A 19,301-nucleotide genomic window follows, 5' to 3' on the forward strand; every position below is an offset into this window, starting at 1 on the left:
ACTTACAGTTGCCTTTGAGAGATTCAGTCTCCGTACATAATCTACTGCGTTATTTATAATGCTATGATGATTTAATAAGGCTCCTTTTTGTTTTCCTGTTGTTCCCTGTGGAATGGAAATATTTATTAAGAGCCAGAAAAATGATCTTGTAACTATTACTAAAAAAACAATTGTTAACACTCAGAAGAATTACCTCGTAACTGTTAATAAAGGAATATTTATTAAGAATCAGAAACTTAACTTGTAACTACTGTATTAATAAAGAAACATTTGTTAACAATCTGAAGAATTACTTTAACAGTAAGAAAAATTACCTTAATTGTTACTAAAGAAACAATAGTAAATTATTAATAATGAGAAGAATTACCTTGTAACTGTTACTAAAAGAATATTTATTAAAAACCAGAAAATTTATCTTTAACTATTACAAAAGAAACATTTGTTAATAATCAGAAGAATTACCGGTACCTCGTAACTGTTACTAAAGGAATATTTATTAAGAACCAAAAACTTTTCTTGTAACTACTGTAATAATAAAGAAACATTTGTTAACAGTCTGAAGAAATACCTTAACAGTAAGAAAAATTACCTTGTAATCGTTACTAAAGAAACAATAATAAATTGTTAATAATGAGAAGAATTACTTTGTAACTGATACTAAAAGAATATTTATTAAAAACCAGAAAATTTATCTTTAACTATTACAAAAGAAACATTTGTTAACAATCAGAAGAATTACCTGTAACTGATACTAAAGGAATATATGAAGGGGTGAGAATGAGATAGTGCAAAGCCACACTTTTAACAAAAATGTTTTTTTTTGTGCGAGTTCGTTTCTTACACATATGGGGAAACTACTATTAAAACATATAAAAAAATTACTCAACAAATGGCGTAAGTATACACCAGAGAAATTATGATACAGCATCAAATAGCACTAGAATCTAAATCTTTAACACACTCTCTTGTAAAATTTTGTTTGTGTGGCTTAGGAATATATCATTCTCACCCCTTCATTTATTAAGAACCAGGAGAATTATCTTGTAACTGTTACTATTTTAAATTTTTAAACCATTCAGTAAAATATCTGGGTTACTATAACAATATTACAGAAAATATTTCCAATGCTTTTGAAATGTCTGTCTCAAGCCATTATAAAGGAAAAAGCAATTGAGGACCGTTTTTGCAAAACTTGCTAACTGAAAAAACTAAATTTTTCAGGAGAGACAAAACACTATAGTAGCAAGTTTTGCTGTATCTCTCACTTATAGCAGAAAGCAAGTTTTGAAAATACGATCACACTTTGACACACTACAATGAAGAGAAATAACCCAATTTTACTAAGACGCTTTGAACATCATGTAGAGACCTGCCTTATGTTAACGAATCCAACAAAATCTCAATTTTGCAAATTTTGCAGTTGGCAAGTTTTGCAAAAACAGTCCTCAATTAATGTATTACTCAACATAAAATCTAATTGTTTAATTAATATCTATCTATATTCAGATGAATGTATTGAAAGGAAAGGAAACAATATACATAACTAACAAATAGTTATTTATGCAACGACCATAATATGATAATATATATTATAATGATAGCTATTGAGACACGAGTGTCTTAATAGTCATTATATGAGAGTTACTTACATACAACTGTTTTTCAACGACCTGTAGTAAGGTTAGACAAAAATTAATTAATCAATTAAAAATTAATGTTTAGATACATATTTTTTTATATTGACAATAGGGAAATATGAATATGGTTTTAAATAATGGGAAACAAAACAGTGACGTTTGAGACAGTGGGAAACAAAAGAATGCAAGTGATTCTTATTTGCAGTTCCTATAGGTTACGACAATAAAAAATGAAATCACTGTTCCTTTTGTCCCTTCAGATGGGGCCACTTTCAGAAGCGCTGCAGCTTGTGAATAATGTATTTAAATGGAGGCTTTCAGAAACAGCCACAACCACAGAATCAGTCGTGCTGCAGATGCTCTGAGTGGTTGGCTTCACCGCTGGTGGCAGCCACTAAAAGTAGCGCTTCTCGCCGTGATACATAGAATAAAATTAAATGGTAGGTTTCAGACGGAGCCACAGTCAGGCCACTATTTTAGTGGCGCATGAGTAGCGCTTCGTGGCGCTGCTAACGGACGACTGTTGGGCCACAAATTCCCTACACCTACACCGTCACGACAGTATAGAGGCTAGGTTACGACAGAATAATATAGAATGACGGTAATACTAATAATAATAATAATAATAATAATAATAATAATAATAATAATAATAATATAATCATTGACTAGACAATTAAATAGCTGGACTAGTGCGAATTACGGATATATTATTTATGTAGTAAAATCTCCTTTATTTCATGTTAAAATAAAATAACGCATCTAAAATAATATAAATAAATTAACAAAGAGATAAAAAAAATTAGCTGACCTCAGGTTCGAACCTGGGTTCAATTACACCAGGGCCTTTGACTTTACCATTACCCTACAGACACCTGTTGTAGTATAGTCTATTGGTTGAATGGTTTCATGTTTGCTGTCTATTGTATTTAATTTTGAATTCTTAAATATTAAGAAAAATGTGTTTTATGCTATATAGTCCCTCATTTGAGTAATTTTAAATTAATATTTTTATCGTCCTGGGAAATGCCTGTTATTATTCGGTTGAGAAACTTTTATCATCCAGTCTGCTGTCAAAAAATCTGAAAGTAAGAATTTATAAAACAGTTATATTACCGGTTGTTCTATATGGTTGTGAAACTTGGACTCACACTTTAAGGGAGGAACATAGGTTAAGGGTGTTTGAGAATAAGGTGCTTAGGAAAATATTTGGGGCTAAGAGGGATGAAGTTACAGGAGAATGGAGAAAGTTACACAACACAGAACTGCACGCATTGTATTCTTCACCTGACATAATTAGGAACATTAAATCCAGACGTTTGAGATGGGCAGGGCATGTAGCACATATGGGCGAATCCAGAAATGCATATAGTGTGTTAGTTGGGAGGCCGGAGGGAAAAAGACCTTTGGGAAGGCCGAAACGTAGATGGGAAGATAATATTAAAATGGATTTGAGGGAGGTGAGATATGATGATAGAGACTGGATTAATCTTGCTCAGGATAGGGACCAATGGCGGGCTTATGTGAGGGCGGCAATGAACTTCCGGGTTCTTTAAAAGCCAGTAAGTAAGTAAGTAAGTAAGTAAGTAAGTAAGTAAGTAAGTAAGTAAGTATCGTCCTGATGTAAATCATCAAACAAGGTATGGAATAGTTCTCGATTCAGTCTTTCCAAAACTAATGGATGAACCCAAATCTTATTCTATTTTTACGTCTATTCTTTCTCCGTCTGAGCAAAGTTGCCAAAAGTATATCTCCTTCTACGTCTATGTTCACTGGAAGACTGACAAATTCTCTACTACAAAAATTAGTGTATTAACCAGCGCCACTAACGCACGTCCGCAGCGCCACTAAAGTGGCTTCGTATGAAGGAACTCTTAACGTGTACGAGAAATTGTGTTTCAAAATAGGTACCGGTATTGATCATAATTACAGTAGGGCCTACATCAATAAAACAGGAAATGTGTAGTTTCGTAGTTGTTTCCATTTTAGTTGAGTTTACTACATTTTTGCAGTTTGATGAAAGCATTTAACATCTCGAAATCAATGGTATTTAATTGAAATAAGAAATCTGTACCAAAATTATAACCTGTATCGAAATGACATTCATTTCGACACAGATGATCATTGCATAATAACTTCATTTCAGTATGGTCGTAGAAACAAATAAAACGAACAGATAAATGAAGGATGTATTAAAATACCGGTAATTTTACATTAAAAAAAAGAACTCAATGCATTTCTGATTTTATATAGTGTCTGTTTTACGATGCTAAAACATGGGTAAATGAGAATATATCTACACTGAATTCAAGATTACGCTCGGGTACAACTTACCGAGGAAAATATAATTAAACAACCTTCATCTGGTTGAACCATTTTCTGCACCTCCTCAGAACGTTTCAGGGACTCTGGTGTGGCAAAAGCCACAATATCTTGCAGACGATATGCACCACTATAACACAGTCAAAGAATACAAATAATTGAAACAATTAGTGCTTCTGTCTACCCCTCTCAGAAAAAAGACTGATTTATTTCGCTATTTCGTCGTTTTAGCAAATTTTAAAATAATATAAAGAACAAATATTAACAAAAAATGCTCTGTACTAAGAAAAAAGATTTATAAACTAAATGCAAACAAGTAAACTTTTTTTTCCTAAAATTGTCCAATCTCTACTTGTTACTAAGGAAAAAAAGTGTTTGATAAATTAAATATTAATTTTTTTTTTTTTTGCAAATAGCCTTTCAATCCCTACTTATTTCATAGGCATTATTTTAAAACAACAGAGATAATGAAACTTACGAAAAATATTTAATTTTACAACCTCATCGGAAGACAGACATAAGACATTGTTGTAAAATAATAGCCCAGAAATGTTCAGTTCTACGCCATCTTAACCAATTAATATATATATATATATATATATATATATATATATATATAGACTATTTTTTTCATCCTTCGATAGGGCATGAAATCGAAACCACACACTCACCCTAGTACACGACATAATTCTCCACAGATAACATCACGCATAGCGTAGTCCGCCGAAATGGCGTGCAACTTGAAAATGGGTCTGTCCGCAATATGCGGAACCCGAATTAAAACTATAAAATACCATAAGATCTGGCTTTGCAAGAGCGTATTTTTTGTGAGTGAATTGTTGCTTACGGAAACTTCTGGTCGCTCATAATGATGAGGGATGTGAGTGAAGGAATTTCAGCGCTATGGAACTCAACATCAGAACTTTGGCATGAGGAAAGTTCTGGAATGATCTTGGACACCAAATCATAGCAAGACTCAGAATCGCGGCGTTCAGCACAGACAAGTGCCTTCACCTGCACCTTCTTGAGACAGTACAGCAGTTCAGGGGGTTCCGACTCTGGATTCAGCGTCACCTGGAGTAATAGTACCGTCGAATTAAATTCTTGAAGAAGAACACTAAATCATACCTGAAAACTAACTTCGTGCAACAATGAATTATGACTCTGAAATATGATTTTCAACATAAATGAGCTGGATGACGACCGCATAGGCCCCTTACAATTCCATATAACTTTCTAGGTTGTGTGAGCAAGATGAGTGTGAAATTTATAAAAACTTTAGATACCAGTACAATAAATTGAGTTATGAGACATTTTCATTATAGATACACACTACGATCTAAACTTATACTTTAGCTCTACTCAAGTTTAAGCCTACCTAATGAAGCATTAGTCATCAAAATAAGCAAAGTTCACCACTGTGGTGGAGCAACGGTTAGCACGTCTGACCGTGAAACTAGCAGGCCCAGGTTAAAAGCCAAGTTACCTGGTTGAGGTTTCTTTCCTGGGTTTTCCCTCAATGCATTAAGAGCAAATGTTTGGTAACTTTCGGCGCCGGATCCTAGACTCACCTCACCTTCACTTCACTTAGATGCTAGATAACCAAATCAGTTGATAAAGCGTCGTAAAATAATCAACCAAAAAAAAAACAATGCCTATAGACTTATGAGACTATCACTGTTATACAAAATGGGTTCAAAAACGAAATACCGGCATCACGGAAATTACTGTAGTATAATAAATTTGAGACAGAAATGGAGAGAACGCCGTCATATCCTGCAACTTCTCCAGCATCTGTGCTATGCAAACAGTCTAGGTCAGAGGTATTGGCAAAAACATCGCGCGTCGTGGTAAAATACAGAGCCCTCCGTATGACGTCAAGGGACGTATAGAAACTTTGTCTCTCACAGTACTCCTGTCGTACGCGCCGAAATTCAAGGCCATTTGTCGGGCGTTGCTTGAGTGCAGTTCACTTCAGGCAGTTGAGAGCTATTGAAGGAATTATTCATTCGTGCGTAGTATAGTGCAAACTAGTGTGTTTCTTTCTAATCTTTTGAGAACACTGAAGGGATTATTCATTCGTTAGTAGTGTAGTGCAAGCTACTGTGTTTTGTTATAATTGTTCCAGAAAACTGAATGGATTACTCATTGGTGCGTAATATAGTCCAAGTTATTGTGTTTTTTGTAGTTGTTTGAGAATGGTGTATAGCATGTTGCAGCGAGATTTCCTAGTTTCAAGCTATGCAAAATGTGGAAGAAAATATCTAACAAGTAATTTCAAAATTTTCGCAAGAAGAGATTATTAGTCCAGTATTTCAGAACAATCCTTTGAGATGTTAAAAATATACTGACGAAGGAGAAGGGCACTTTGAACATCTCTTGTGACACACGTATTATGCACTTGTATTCATATTTATGTTTGTTTTTAAACACTTTCCACGCTAAACAGGTTTTAGAAACTAAGGTTACTACAGTAGAAACATCGGCTGATTTTACGGTAAATGTGCGGGGCGTAAAACAAAAAAATGCCGCTGAGCTTGCGGTGTAAGGGGAGCGTCATTTATGGAGAACCCAGTACTTCACTGTACATCTTTTCACATCTCATTAAATAAAGTGCTAAGAGGAATTGTTGTGATGTTGGAAAAAATCAATTTCGAGATTCTGGAAGAAATAATTATATGTTTGCAACATCCAAGACACTAAAAAAATTGGATTATGACATGAACAGTCTGTGTACAGAGATTTATTTTATACTGCTGGACGAATTTTATTCATGCCTAGAGTCGGCAAATCAATTCAGTCGGATTATCTACTATTTAATTATTTTTACTAAAACGTTAATGGAACTTTGTTAAAGGAACACAAAATACCAATTTACTTGAAATCGTTTTCAAGCGATGAAGTTCGGAAGATGAATATAATTTTAACATGGATGAAACTCAGAAAGCCGTGAAAGAACAGTTCAAGAAACGTTCCAACGACGTAAAATCCCGAACTAAAATCAGAGAACGTACACAACTAGCGCTTGAGTGGAAATATTTTCGGTATTAATTCGTAATGCGTTCTGAATTGCTTGTTGGAACAAACCTATTATTATTATTCATTTAATACTCGAACATAAATGTTTCACTTTGAAAGCTATAAATACAGTAAGATCGAGAAGTCTCTCCGCAGTGCTGTGTAGCTGAGAATCCACTAGGAGAGAATTCAAGTGTATTTGGTAGAGAATTCAAGTGGCAGCACTGCACTGAGGGTGTGAGGTTGTCAAACCGGAATGAATGAGGGAGTGCCAACTTTGTACAGAGTTGTATTCTAGGGTTAGGCCTACTAGAACTAATAGAGCTGCGGAGGGACTTTCCGAACGCACTATATTATGTCATATGTCCTTCTCTTACCGTAATGAGTCCCGCTTTGGCAATCGCCATATAAGTGATGTACCATTGGACGCAATTATAGCTCCATATTCCTACGCGGTCACCAGGTTTCAAACCCAGATGCAGAAGTCCAGCGGCCAGTTTGGTAACCTGAAAAAAGTTTCATGTAAAAAAAGTCAGTCTACTGCTAAGTAGGAAAAAGCAAGAACAAGTGGAGTAGTGGTTTGCATATCGGACTGCGAAACTGCGGGCCCGGGTTGAAATCCTGGTTGGTATAAGTTACCTTGTTGAGATTTTTTCCCTTAACCCAAAGAGGGTTAATACTGGGTAACTTTCGGCGTTAGATCCTGGAGTCATTTTGCTGGCATTTATCACCTTCATTTCACTCAGACGCTAAATAACCATCGCAGTTGGTAAAGCATCGTAAAATAAACAATTTTTAGGTCCGCTACAGAAATCACTAGTATAAACATCAGATCTCGCAAGCCGGCCTGACCCAGGAAATAATTTCTAGCTAGACTGTAGAGAATTTACACATACCTAAATAACTTAATTGGCGAACTAATCCCGATCGTGGCATCAAATGCCAACTGTATATGCAGAATATATTTTCTTCTTGACTGAAACGGACAAAGGAAGATTTGAGGAGAAGACAGAACAATAGTCTTTGGTTAGCCTTGAGAAGTGGTGTTAAAAAACAGCATGTCTATAAAATAAATACTGCAGTCCACACCTGTGGAGTAACGGTTAGCGCGTCTGGCCGCGAAACCAGGTGGCCCGGGTTCGATTCCCCTGTTGGGACAAGTTACCTAGTTGAGGTTTTTTCCGGGGTTTTCCCTCAACCCAATATGAGCAAATGCTGGGTAATTTTCGGTGCTGTACCCCGGACTCATTTCACCGGCATTATCACCTTCATCTCATTCAGACGCTAAATAACCTAAGCTGTTGATAAAGCGTCGTAAAATAACCTACTAAAATTAAAAAAAAAATAAAATAAATACTGCAAAGAATCACTTCAGTCATTCTCTCGCCTTGCAAAAAGATATTCCCAAAATAAAATATAAAGGTGCCTACTACCCTGCCTCAATCACATGACTTTACATAGCTTCGTATAAACTTCGATAGCAATTGAACTTAGAGCAGCGGTCATCAGCACAGTGCACCCTCGGGCTGGCGTCTCTTACCCGCGGATAAGACATCGTGCATCCGTGGCTGCTGGCGGGTATGCAGTCTCCCTGTCTCTTCTGCACGACGCGACGGAGCATATTTCGTTGCACTCCTTACCCTTTACCCATTTCAGTGAGTGCTGACGACCACCGATCTAGAGGAACCATCTGAAAAAAAAACTCTCTCGCATGTTTCCAAGCGCTTCAAAGTACTGAAACGAATTGCAAGAGGTGAATGAGGTAAGCTTTAAACATGAGTATCAAAAGTATATTTATCCCAGTGTTAATAAAGTATTGCGAAACATTACTCACTGCACATCCACATATGCTAAAGACACTGAAATAAATTCAAAACCAGGCCATGATGGTAATAGTTGGAGCTCTTAAAATAATAGTTGTTGATGCAATGATACTAATAATTACAAATAAGAAACCAATATAGAAACTATTTATTATTATTATTATTATTATTATTATTAATTAATTAATTAATCTCCAGGTACATAGAAACTTCATTTCATCATGAGTTATGTTAGAGTTATAGTAGTAGAGTCAAAAAGTAACCGAACAAGCGTATAAAGCTTTGTTGCAGATGACATGTAACCATTTACACAACACCGCCTTCAAAGTACGCCCCCTGAGCAGTGACACACTTCTGCCTGCGTCCATATCATTTCTGGAAACATTCCTGCAGCCATCTTTGGTCACTTCCCGCAGAGCGAGCGTCGCATGAATTTTCACCTCTTCGGCTGACGCAAACCGCTGTCCCTTGAATAGAGATTTGACCTTTGGAAATAGGTAGAAATCTGCGGGAGCAAGATCTGGAGAATATGGTGGCTGTCGAAGGACAAGTCTTTTGTATTGTGCGAGGAATTCGCTCACCAAGAGCGACCGATGTGCTGGGGTATTGTCATGATGAAGAACCCAATTCTGTCCTTGCCACAAATTGGGCCATTTTCGTCGAACTGCATCATGAAGATGTCGAAGAATTGCAAGATGCGTCTCCTTACTGAAAATTCGATCCTCAGGAATAAACTTGAAATTTACGAGACCCTGTATATCGAACAACACTTCAAGCAGGACGAATAGAAGAAATAGTGTACGCACTTCTATGCTTTCTCATTGTCGGTGGCGGACCTGACAACTAGTGGCGCTTCAATCGCTAGGGTCCATCTGTTGTCTGAAGTCAGACACCTCGAAAATATATTTCTCGCGCGTTTAATGATGAAAGTTTCTAAGGGTTGTTAATATGCTTTGTTGTTGAGAGTTATGTAGATGTCTTCAATTTGTTGTGCTTTGAAGTAACCAGTGACAAAAGAATATTGTGTGGTGGTTTACAAACTAATTACAAAAATGCCGTACTGTTTTGTTCCGGGTTGTAGATCGGAATACAGTAGAAATAGTGTAACAAGCATTTCTTTTCATCTCCCAAAGAAAAAAATAAGTTTGAGAAATGGGTCAGAGCGATTTCGCGGAAAAATAGGCAGCTTTCGGTAAATAACCAATCACACTGTTTTAATATAAAAAGTCATAAGACAGCAATACCGCGAGTGTGTTGAAAATTAAAACCAGGAGCTCTATCTCACATTTCCCTAATTTACCGAAATGATTAAATATATGAAAATAAACGTTGCGGAGCGGTAATATTCGATGAGGTCAAACTCAGAGAAGAAATTCAATTTAATAATTATTCCCTTAAAATGGACGTATTTGTTGATTTCGGAGATCTCACGACTGATGTCCAAAAAATAAATTAGAAAATCATGCATTAGTATTGATGTTTATGCCATTTATGCAAGATTGGACTCAACCAATTGCTATTTACGCTAGCAGAAACGCTACTCCAGGTGATATTCTCGCTAAATTCTTATACAAGTTATACTACAATTAGAAGCAGTTGGGACGAGAGTAGTCGGTTTCACTTGTGATGGCAATCAAACAAATAGAAAGGCCTGAAAGTCTTAGAAATCACTGGAAAAAATTTTAAGCATAATACTATGTATATTCCTAATTCGTTCGACTATAAAAAAAGAAAGATACAGGCATTCTCAGATATTGTGCACGTACTGAAATGCATAAGAAATAATTATTTCCATGATAAAATTGAACTCTCTTGCAAAGAAAAATATCAATTTCAGTTTTTATAGGAGACTTTTTAAGGAAGACTTATCTGGATGTGCCAGTCTTAGGGTTTGTCCCAAGACGACAACAGCTCATTTAGATCTCTCGTCCTTTAAGAGGATGGATTCCAGACTCGCATTCCAACTCTTCAGCAACAGTGTCGACAAAGGCCTCAAATCTTATCGGGATATAGGATCATCGGGTTTCGAAGGCAGTGAGAGCACTGAAGTATTTACAAGGCATTTAAACTGTATTGTCGGCACATTTCTGCTAAGGCTCTTTATAAAGACTCTTCTGATCACAAATTCCTTACTGATTTTCTTCAGTGTCTCACAACTACAACCAACACATTTGCGTCTGCTACAGCAATGCTTAGTAGTAACCTCGCAGAGTATTGCTGGAAACTCTGATGAACTACTCACATCGTTTGTGAATCAAATGCGAAACATTAGCGCGAAATGTGGAATTACGCGACAAGACAATTAAAAAGTTTGTAGATACTTGTATAAAAAAATGTTATTCATGAAAAAATGCATGGTCAAGACTGGGAAAATGCTGTATTCGAGTTGGTGGATACCACTCCTCCTGCGTTGATTGACAGATGTTTGGTATATTATGTGGCCGGTTATGTCGTAAATCATTCCTCTAATTTTATTGCGTGTACCCTCTGTGCCCTTCGACAGGAATGTAATAGGTCTAAACATTGCGCAGCTCTCACCCAAATCGAAGACTACCGATCAGGTAGGAACGTCAGTTTTTTAACTCATCCCTCCCAAGCTGTGTATGACGTACTTATTCAAACAGAATTGAAAATTAAAGAAAAGATTAGCTCAGCAAGTGCAATGTAGGATGACATCTATCTTGACATCATTGAAGCTCTTTCGATCCAGTCTTCGGAAACAGGTTGATGCAGAGAACATATCATGGATATTATTACTAAATTAGTCTACTACTATTTAAAGTGCCGGTTCTTCTTCAGGACAAAGTAAATTCGAAGATAATTACAAGCTCGTAAATCCGTCAAGTCATCTCGCAAACTCTCAAAGATAGCAGGCAACTAATCGTGGTGAGTAATTTAATTCATTTATAGGCACGTAAAATATCATTCAACTCTTTATTTACTAACATTTTGTAGGTTTTTCTGTCCCTGAATTCGCAGCTTGTTACGAAAAGATTATTTAAATGCTGAACTTATAATATTGCTTTTACAAAATTTCAGATCCCATTGTACCGGTACTTTCTGTTACGAATGTTCATGATAGTATTACCTGATAGAAGACTATTAATTGTGAATAAGAGACTCTAAAGGTATTTCTTAAGTTACGAATAGTCGGGTTAAATGGAAGAAATTTGCTTTTAAAAAGGACTACATTCAACATAACAAGTACTGTGAACTCCTTCCGAGTCAGGCTCATAGCACTAACAGCGTCGCGTTGCGGCGGATCCGTGTAAACTCACAGAGTGCGTACACTATTTCTTCTATTCGTCCTGCTTCAAGTATTACTTTCCCCTTTGATCGGCCGGCACAATGAGTCTATACGCCTGGAGAGTAGGCCACATATCACATGGACAAGGCAGAGAAGTTGCCTGGAGAGCACGGCGTTGCCATCCGAAGTTCGGGTACTTTCTGACTGTACTAATAGTTTGGTACATAGGTAAAAATATACGTAGACTGTGCATATAGGCTTACGTTCCATAAATTAGTATATAATTAGTTGTAAGAATTTCACCTCTAAGCTTCTGGAGTTGCTCAGAGATATTTAAATACATTTCTTACACTGACCATTTCTGGTACCATTAAAACTATTCTCATTCTCCACAACATCAACTTATCATCGTGAGAATTACCATCATCACCGTAATCACCAATATCATTTCATATTAATCATTGTAATATTACAATCACCATCATGATCACCACTACTGTTGTCCTAACTACCATCAAAGTTAAAGTCCACACCTGTGGAGTAACGGTCAGCGCGACTGGTCGCGAAACTAGGTGGCCCGGGTTCGAATCCCGGTCGGGGAAAGTTACCTGGTTGAGGTTTTATCCGGGGTTTTCCCTCAACCCAATACGAGCAAATGCTGGATAACTTTCGGTGCTGGACCCCATACTCATTTCACCGGCATTATCACCTTCACCTCATTCAGACGCTAAATAACCTAGACGTTGATACAGAGTCGGAAAATAACCCAACAAAATAAAATAAAAATCAAAGTTAAAATCTCTACCATCAACGTGATTAGAAACGTTCATATTTCTTGATAAAAATGTAAATTAAATTATATAAAAATTAAAATATCGTGTGACTCGAAAATGCATTTTCAATTAGACATATGAGCTAATTAATTAGTAAGTAATCAATGAATAAACGACTTTTATAAGAATAGCCTAATAAGCAGAAAATAGAGACCTGCCCTTTGGCATAAAACTATGAATGAATACATAAATAAATAAAACAGTATAGAGATAAATAATAATAATAATAATAATAATAATAATAATAATAATAATAATAATAATAAATATACAAATAACATTTTCTAAAGAAGCCACTCGCCTTGTCATGCACTTCTTCATATGTGAGATGCTGTTTCTCGTAGACAGATATGATGGCCTCATTGTCTCCCCAACAATCTGCTGCAATGTCCAGAAGATCTCCTAGTGTATACGGCACCAGGGGGAAGCTTCCGGGGTTGTGACAGTAACTTCGTTTCTGCATGCTGTCTCAACTGCTTGGCGATGAGTCTCTGCATATAAGAACAAATGACTTCGAATTTTTCTCTACTAGGATAAAAATACATTTTAAACAGTTTTCTTACGAAGTAAATGACAGCAACATGAAACTACACTCAGTTGCATTACGTTACTTTCTACATATTATCCTATGACAGACTAAGAGACGTACTGATTTTTGTTTTCCAAGATCAATATTTTTAATAAAATGGTTATTGATCTGGTTTAATGTAGGAATAAGTGACATGAAATCTGCTCCAACAATAAAAAGAAAGTCCATATTATGTTGTTTTACTGTTTCTGACACAAGAGACACAAGGCGGTGACCTGGTGACGTGTGGATAGAACGCCGTCCGTCCCTCCAACCAATACAACACACGGTATGACAGATAGTAAACATCCATGTTTTAGACGGGATTCAAATCCACGACAGTTTAGATAAATATAGCCTGTTAAATTACATAAATATATTAGGCCTATATTATGTCTACATTAGGTCTATATTATAGTAGGCTGATTCAAAAGATCTTAAACTTGAAAATAATAATAATAATAATAATAATAATAATAATAATAATAATAATAATAATAATAATAATAATAATTCTTTATTTATGCTGGCAGAGTTAAGGCCATAGGGCCTTCTCTTACACTCTACCGGGTCACAAAGTATACAATCAGTTAAAATTAACAAAACGTTAAAGAACAGAATACTAACATATTACAATAATAATAATAATAATAATAATAATAATAATAATAATAATAATAATAATAATAATAATAATAATAATAGCATAATAAAATCGACACTAAACAACATGAAAATAATACCATAATAGAAAAAAAGAAAGTAAAATACATTGGAATATAGTGAAAGCAACTCATTTAGTACAAATGGTTAATATTGAAAAAACGTAAGGAAGAATATATCGCAATGGAATGTAATAAAATAATAATAAAAAAGAAAAGAAATACGAAAATTAAATAAAATTCACGATAAAAAGGCTATGATAATAAATTCATCGGCTGATAAAGAGAACAAAAGGGGAAAGGAAGGAAAAAGAAACATATAGCCTATATTTTTCCAAAACTATGGTAGAGAAAAAGGGCTTATAACTGAAAGGAATCTAATTCAAAAAGTGCAATGTTCAAAAAGTGCATTTAATAGCACAGTAACAAAACAGTTCATTCACCGAAACAAAGAATATTATTTTTGATGACAGCCAACCATTTTACTTTCAGTATTTCAATTTGGCGGATATACCAGCCTTTGAACTCGGAGGGAAAAAGCTCTTTCAATGCAATATGAACTGGTTAAAATAACTGAACTGCAGGCTATACAGAAAAAAAGGGACATCGACAGTAGTAGCAGTATTTTACATATTTAACGACACTTTGAACTTACTGTAAGAGGTTATTCGGCTTCGAAATTCAATGTGAGAGATATGACCAACATATTTTTCCTGGAGACCTCCCTCAGGAATAGGATTCTTTTACGTGCTGTAAATATAATAGGCCTAAACGGACTTCTCACCTTTATTTCCCATCTGGAGGGAGAGCCATGCTATTTATTTTATCCATCGCTCCTGATCGGATTTAAACAAGCAAACTCTACTACTACTACTACTACTACTACTACTACTACTACTACTACTAGTAGTAGTAGTAGTACTACTATTACTACTACTACTATCACCACTACCACTACTACGTCTACTACCACACCTCTATCACTTTTATAAACATTAAAATATTATGTTTATATCTAAAGAGGCAATGACTTTTGAAACAACCTTACATCGTATACAATAAATTATAGTATTATGTTATAGCATGCTCATGTAAGTAGATGAAAACTTTAACGACGACCTGTAATAAACTGGTGGTGAAACGTTACTTCCACTAACGCGATAGAAAGGAGACTGTTGTAATTGACGCTGATGTTTCTCAGTAGCGAAATCTAATTTGAAAAAAGTGTCTGATCTATATATTAAGTTGAAAGGTCATGCAGATTAGCGAAATAAAAGCGATAAGTTGCACATATTACATCATAGGCGACAGTGCTAATTAACTTAACACAGCATTTAACATTAGAAACAGATAACGATACATATAGCTCACTTGTGATAACAATACAATACAATGGATGTCAAAGTGAGACGTCTGGGGAAGAAAGTGAATTTACAACAAACGTTTAGAAAAAAAAAAAAAAACATAATGACAAGATAATGCAAAATGATCATGATCATAAAACCACAAGAATCTTTAGAGAAATAGTATGAAGTTTATGGCAGTAATTCTAGCATTTATTACGCAAAACAGCAATCCTGGACGCGATAGCCAGTAGAGGGCCAAGGCCAACCAGGCGAATGTTGGCCTTACGTCCACACGTCTAAGAAGTGAATGATCACCTAACCGGCACTAGCGAAGCTAGGCTTTTGAGGCTTACCGAAAAAAATTGAGTTATTATACTTAGTAACATTAGGCCTATAAGTTCGTAATAACGATGTATCGTAACACTTGGTTTAACTCCGATCCTTCCACATACAGTTCATTGTTGGCAGTCGTTCCAGGATCTGAGAGTTCAGTGCGAGGTGAGGCTTGTGATACAAGCCTCCTCTAAAGGCAGGGTTACGACTTTGACCCGTAAGCTTGAAGGGGGACCGGGTAGGGGATATCCATTCGCTACATCTCGTGCTAAACGAGGCTAGCCTTGTAGCCTACCGACACAATAATACGTCGCGCTATATTGATGTTCTATCAATGGACTGTGCTGTTGAGCGTTAGTTATACGTATGTGTGTTACATATGAATTTTGTGTAAAACGGTTCATACCGAGAGAACATTGAGGTCATTATTATTTATTTGTAGAATTGAAAGAGAAACCGTTTTAGTGGACGTATGAAGCAAAATGTGCTTAAAAAGATAGGAGATCGACACTACTAGCAGATGGAGGAAGACAAAATATAAATTTTAAATTTTCGTGGTAGGCTATAAGAAATATCCTTGGCTAACAGAGTGTTCTGAGATAAATAAGTTATATTGTTATATCTGTATTCTATTTGGGAGTGAAAATGAATGGTCATCATCTTCTTGTAGGGTCCGTGTTAAAAAAATATTTGATAGGAAAGCTGAGAAACAGCTACTGTATAAAAAATATAAAGTAAGCAGATTTTTTCAGCCTACCCGGTATTTACACCTTAGCTTCGCCACTGCTAACCAGTATCACGTGATCCCTCCAGCCGTTATGTCTGGTGCACGGATCCGGATTTCGCTATCTATCATAGCACTGTGCACTTTTTAATTTATTTTTTAAAGCTGTATTCTCTGGTTTACATTTCGTATTAGTAGCTATTTTATGTATCTAAGCTTTCCTTTGCAGTACTTCTCTTTGTACGACTTCTCAAGGGGGATTAGATCTCGTTATTTTGAAAGGCTTCTTTGTAAGTACAATACTAACGCCCGAAATATGTCGGAATATCAAATGAGGGTGTGAGAAAGAGCTGGGCTAGAACCTGCACTTCTAAATAGTACGATATTACGCTATGTAGGTGAAATTCATAATCTATATTCGGATTCCTGTTATCTGGCAAGGCAAGGACATATTAGTCATGGTCAGCACATAGGGAAGTCAAAGCATTTAAACATTTTTGGTGAATCATTTAAGAATGATATACTTCTGCTTACATTAGGAGCAGAAATTACAAGAGGTAAGGGCCAGGTTTGGCCTCTTTAGTGATCCTCACAGATTGGATATTTTATATTTCCAACTGTTTTCAGATTTAATATTACAGAGTTTTTTTTTTTTTTTTCCAGTTCGCGCAAATCATCTAATTGAAGGTGCTAGAATTTGAATGGTGATAAAATTCTTTACCAGGTAGCTTCTCAAGTTTCAGATACAAATCGCTTTTGAAAATTTGAAAAATGATAGATATTTTATGGAATAAATGACAAACAAAAATGTATCAGGCAAAAAAAAAAAAACTGTCAAACGTAGGAGAAAGAAAAAGGATTATGAAATAAAGTGTAAAATATTCAGCTATGCTAGTATTTGGGTACATTTTTACTAGTCGTTAATGAAAACAAGAAAATGTGTCATACATTACACCACATTAGAGGCACAATTGTAATTCAAAGTCAGTATTTAACTAAATCAGTGTCTGCTATGAACTGCATATGTTACTATATACCAATAGTAAATGAATATGATGAAGACTGAATATATAATATTTATATGTGGTCTCTAAGTCTGTCAAGTTGATGATAAATGTCGTGTTAAGTACGTGTGGTCAAATATTTTGACAAAAATTATTCTGCAAAGCAGAATTTACTTAATTTGTTTAAATTGTTTTTGGTTCATGCGGTTCGTAGATTACGATTAATAAAAGATTCATTTTCTAGCATAGCTGCCTTTGGAAGAGAAACGAAGAAGGGGGGGGCCGTCTCTTATATTTACGATATGTAAAATAAATCTTATCCCTGTGTGACATGATAGTACACAACATTCACTGACCTCATCAATATGGCTAAATAATAATTAGCCTTACATATTCTTATATTTCGGAAGTTAAGTTCTTTACAGTGGCAGATTTAACAATGTAGAGGAAGTACAGGGTGTCAGATTTAAGTCTTTCATTCTTGTTTAGGCAGCCCAAATATCATTCCAGACATGTGGGAGATATTTAATGGTTTCGCAGGCGAAATCAGGGGCGTCTATTAGCGTCTACAAACATATCATTACTTGTTACACGGACTAAGCGCGGTGTGCAATAGCTTTAATATTAAAAATTACTACTACTACTACCACTACTACCACTACTACCACCACTACTACCACCACCACCACCACCACCACCACCACTACCACCACTACCACTACCACTACCACTACCACTACCACTACCACTACCACTACCACTACCACTACCACTACCACTACTACTACTACTACTACTATATCATCTACAGGAAGACAGAAAGATGAAAGAATGTTTTGGAATTTGAAGATATGGAACTGAACTTACTTACAAATGATATTTAAGGAACCCTAAAGTTCATTTTCCGCTCTCACGTAAGCCCGCCACCAGTCCCTATCCCGAGCAAGATTAATCTAGTCCAGGTTCTGACTGATATGTACCTCTATTATCAGGCAGTACATCTCAATTGATATGTGTCAGAGGAAGAACAATTGTTTGTATGCATCTGAAGTCTGATTAGTGTAACATGTAGCTAATCGGCGATGTATGCATTGGAAAGGGAAAGAAACTGGCCACCCTACCACATTATGTCCTGACCTAGTTGCCTCATAAGTGGTGCTTTTTGGTATCACTTGTGAGGTTCAGACCTGTCTTCGGACAGTTGACTAAACAACTACCATCATATTCCACCTCCCTCAAATCCATTTTAATAGTACTCTCCCATCTACGTCTCAACCTGCCCAAAGGTCCTTTTCCCTCAGGTCCTCCAACTAACACTTTATATGCATTTCTGGATTCACCCTACGTGTTACATGACCTTCCCATTTCAAACGTCTGGCTGATATGTACATCTATTATATCAGGCAGTACATCTCACTTGACGATATGTGTCAGAGGAAGAACAATTGTTTGTATTTATCTGAAGTCTGACTAGTGTAATATGTAGCTAGTCGGCGATGTGTGCAATGGAGGGGGGAAGTGAACTGGTCACTAGACCAACTGGCCTAGTTGCCTCATAAGTGGTGCCTTCCTGGTATGACTTGCGAGGTTCAGATCTGTCTTCAGACAGTTGACTAAACAACAACAATTATTTTAAGTGAAGAATACAATGCGTGCAGTTCCGCGTTGTGTATCTTTCTCCATTCTCCTGTAACTTCATCTCGCTTTGTCCCAAATATTTCCTAGGCACCTTACCCTTAACCTCTGTTCCTCTCTTAGAGTGAGAGTCCAAGTATAATACAATA

The 19,301-nt window shown here is 36.0% G+C and overlaps 1 protein-coding gene across 5 annotated transcripts in view; it reads right to left on the minus strand.

The window, feature by feature from the left end:
* LOC138696729 (medium-chain acyl-CoA ligase ACSF2, mitochondrial-like) overlaps window positions 1-19,301 on the minus strand; it is a 53,908-nt gene that overhangs the window by 25,006 nt on the left and 9,601 nt on the right. The window contains exons 1-6 of one of the 5 annotated variants that reach the window (XM_069822071.1): window positions 15,230-15,365; window positions 13,182-13,371; window positions 7,355-7,483; window positions 4,807-5,033; window positions 3,972-4,089; window positions 7-105 (exon numbers count right to left, since the gene is read on the minus strand). In XM_069822071.1, the coding sequence (XP_069678172.1) occupies window positions 7-105; window positions 3,972-4,089; window positions 4,807-5,033; window positions 7,355-7,483; window positions 13,182-13,343 (735 nt within the window). In that variant the 5' untranslated portion in view covers window positions 13,344-13,371; window positions 15,230-15,365. The other 4 variants (XM_069822074.1, XM_069822075.1, XM_069822073.1 and 1 more) reach the window with 4 other exon arrangements.

This window comes from Periplaneta americana, chromosome 3, assembly GCF_040183065.1.
Source record: "Periplaneta americana isolate PAMFEO1 chromosome 3, P.americana_PAMFEO1_priV1, whole genome shotgun sequence".
Classification (NCBI taxonomy): domain Eukaryota; kingdom Metazoa; phylum Arthropoda; class Insecta; order Blattodea; family Blattidae; genus Periplaneta; species Periplaneta americana.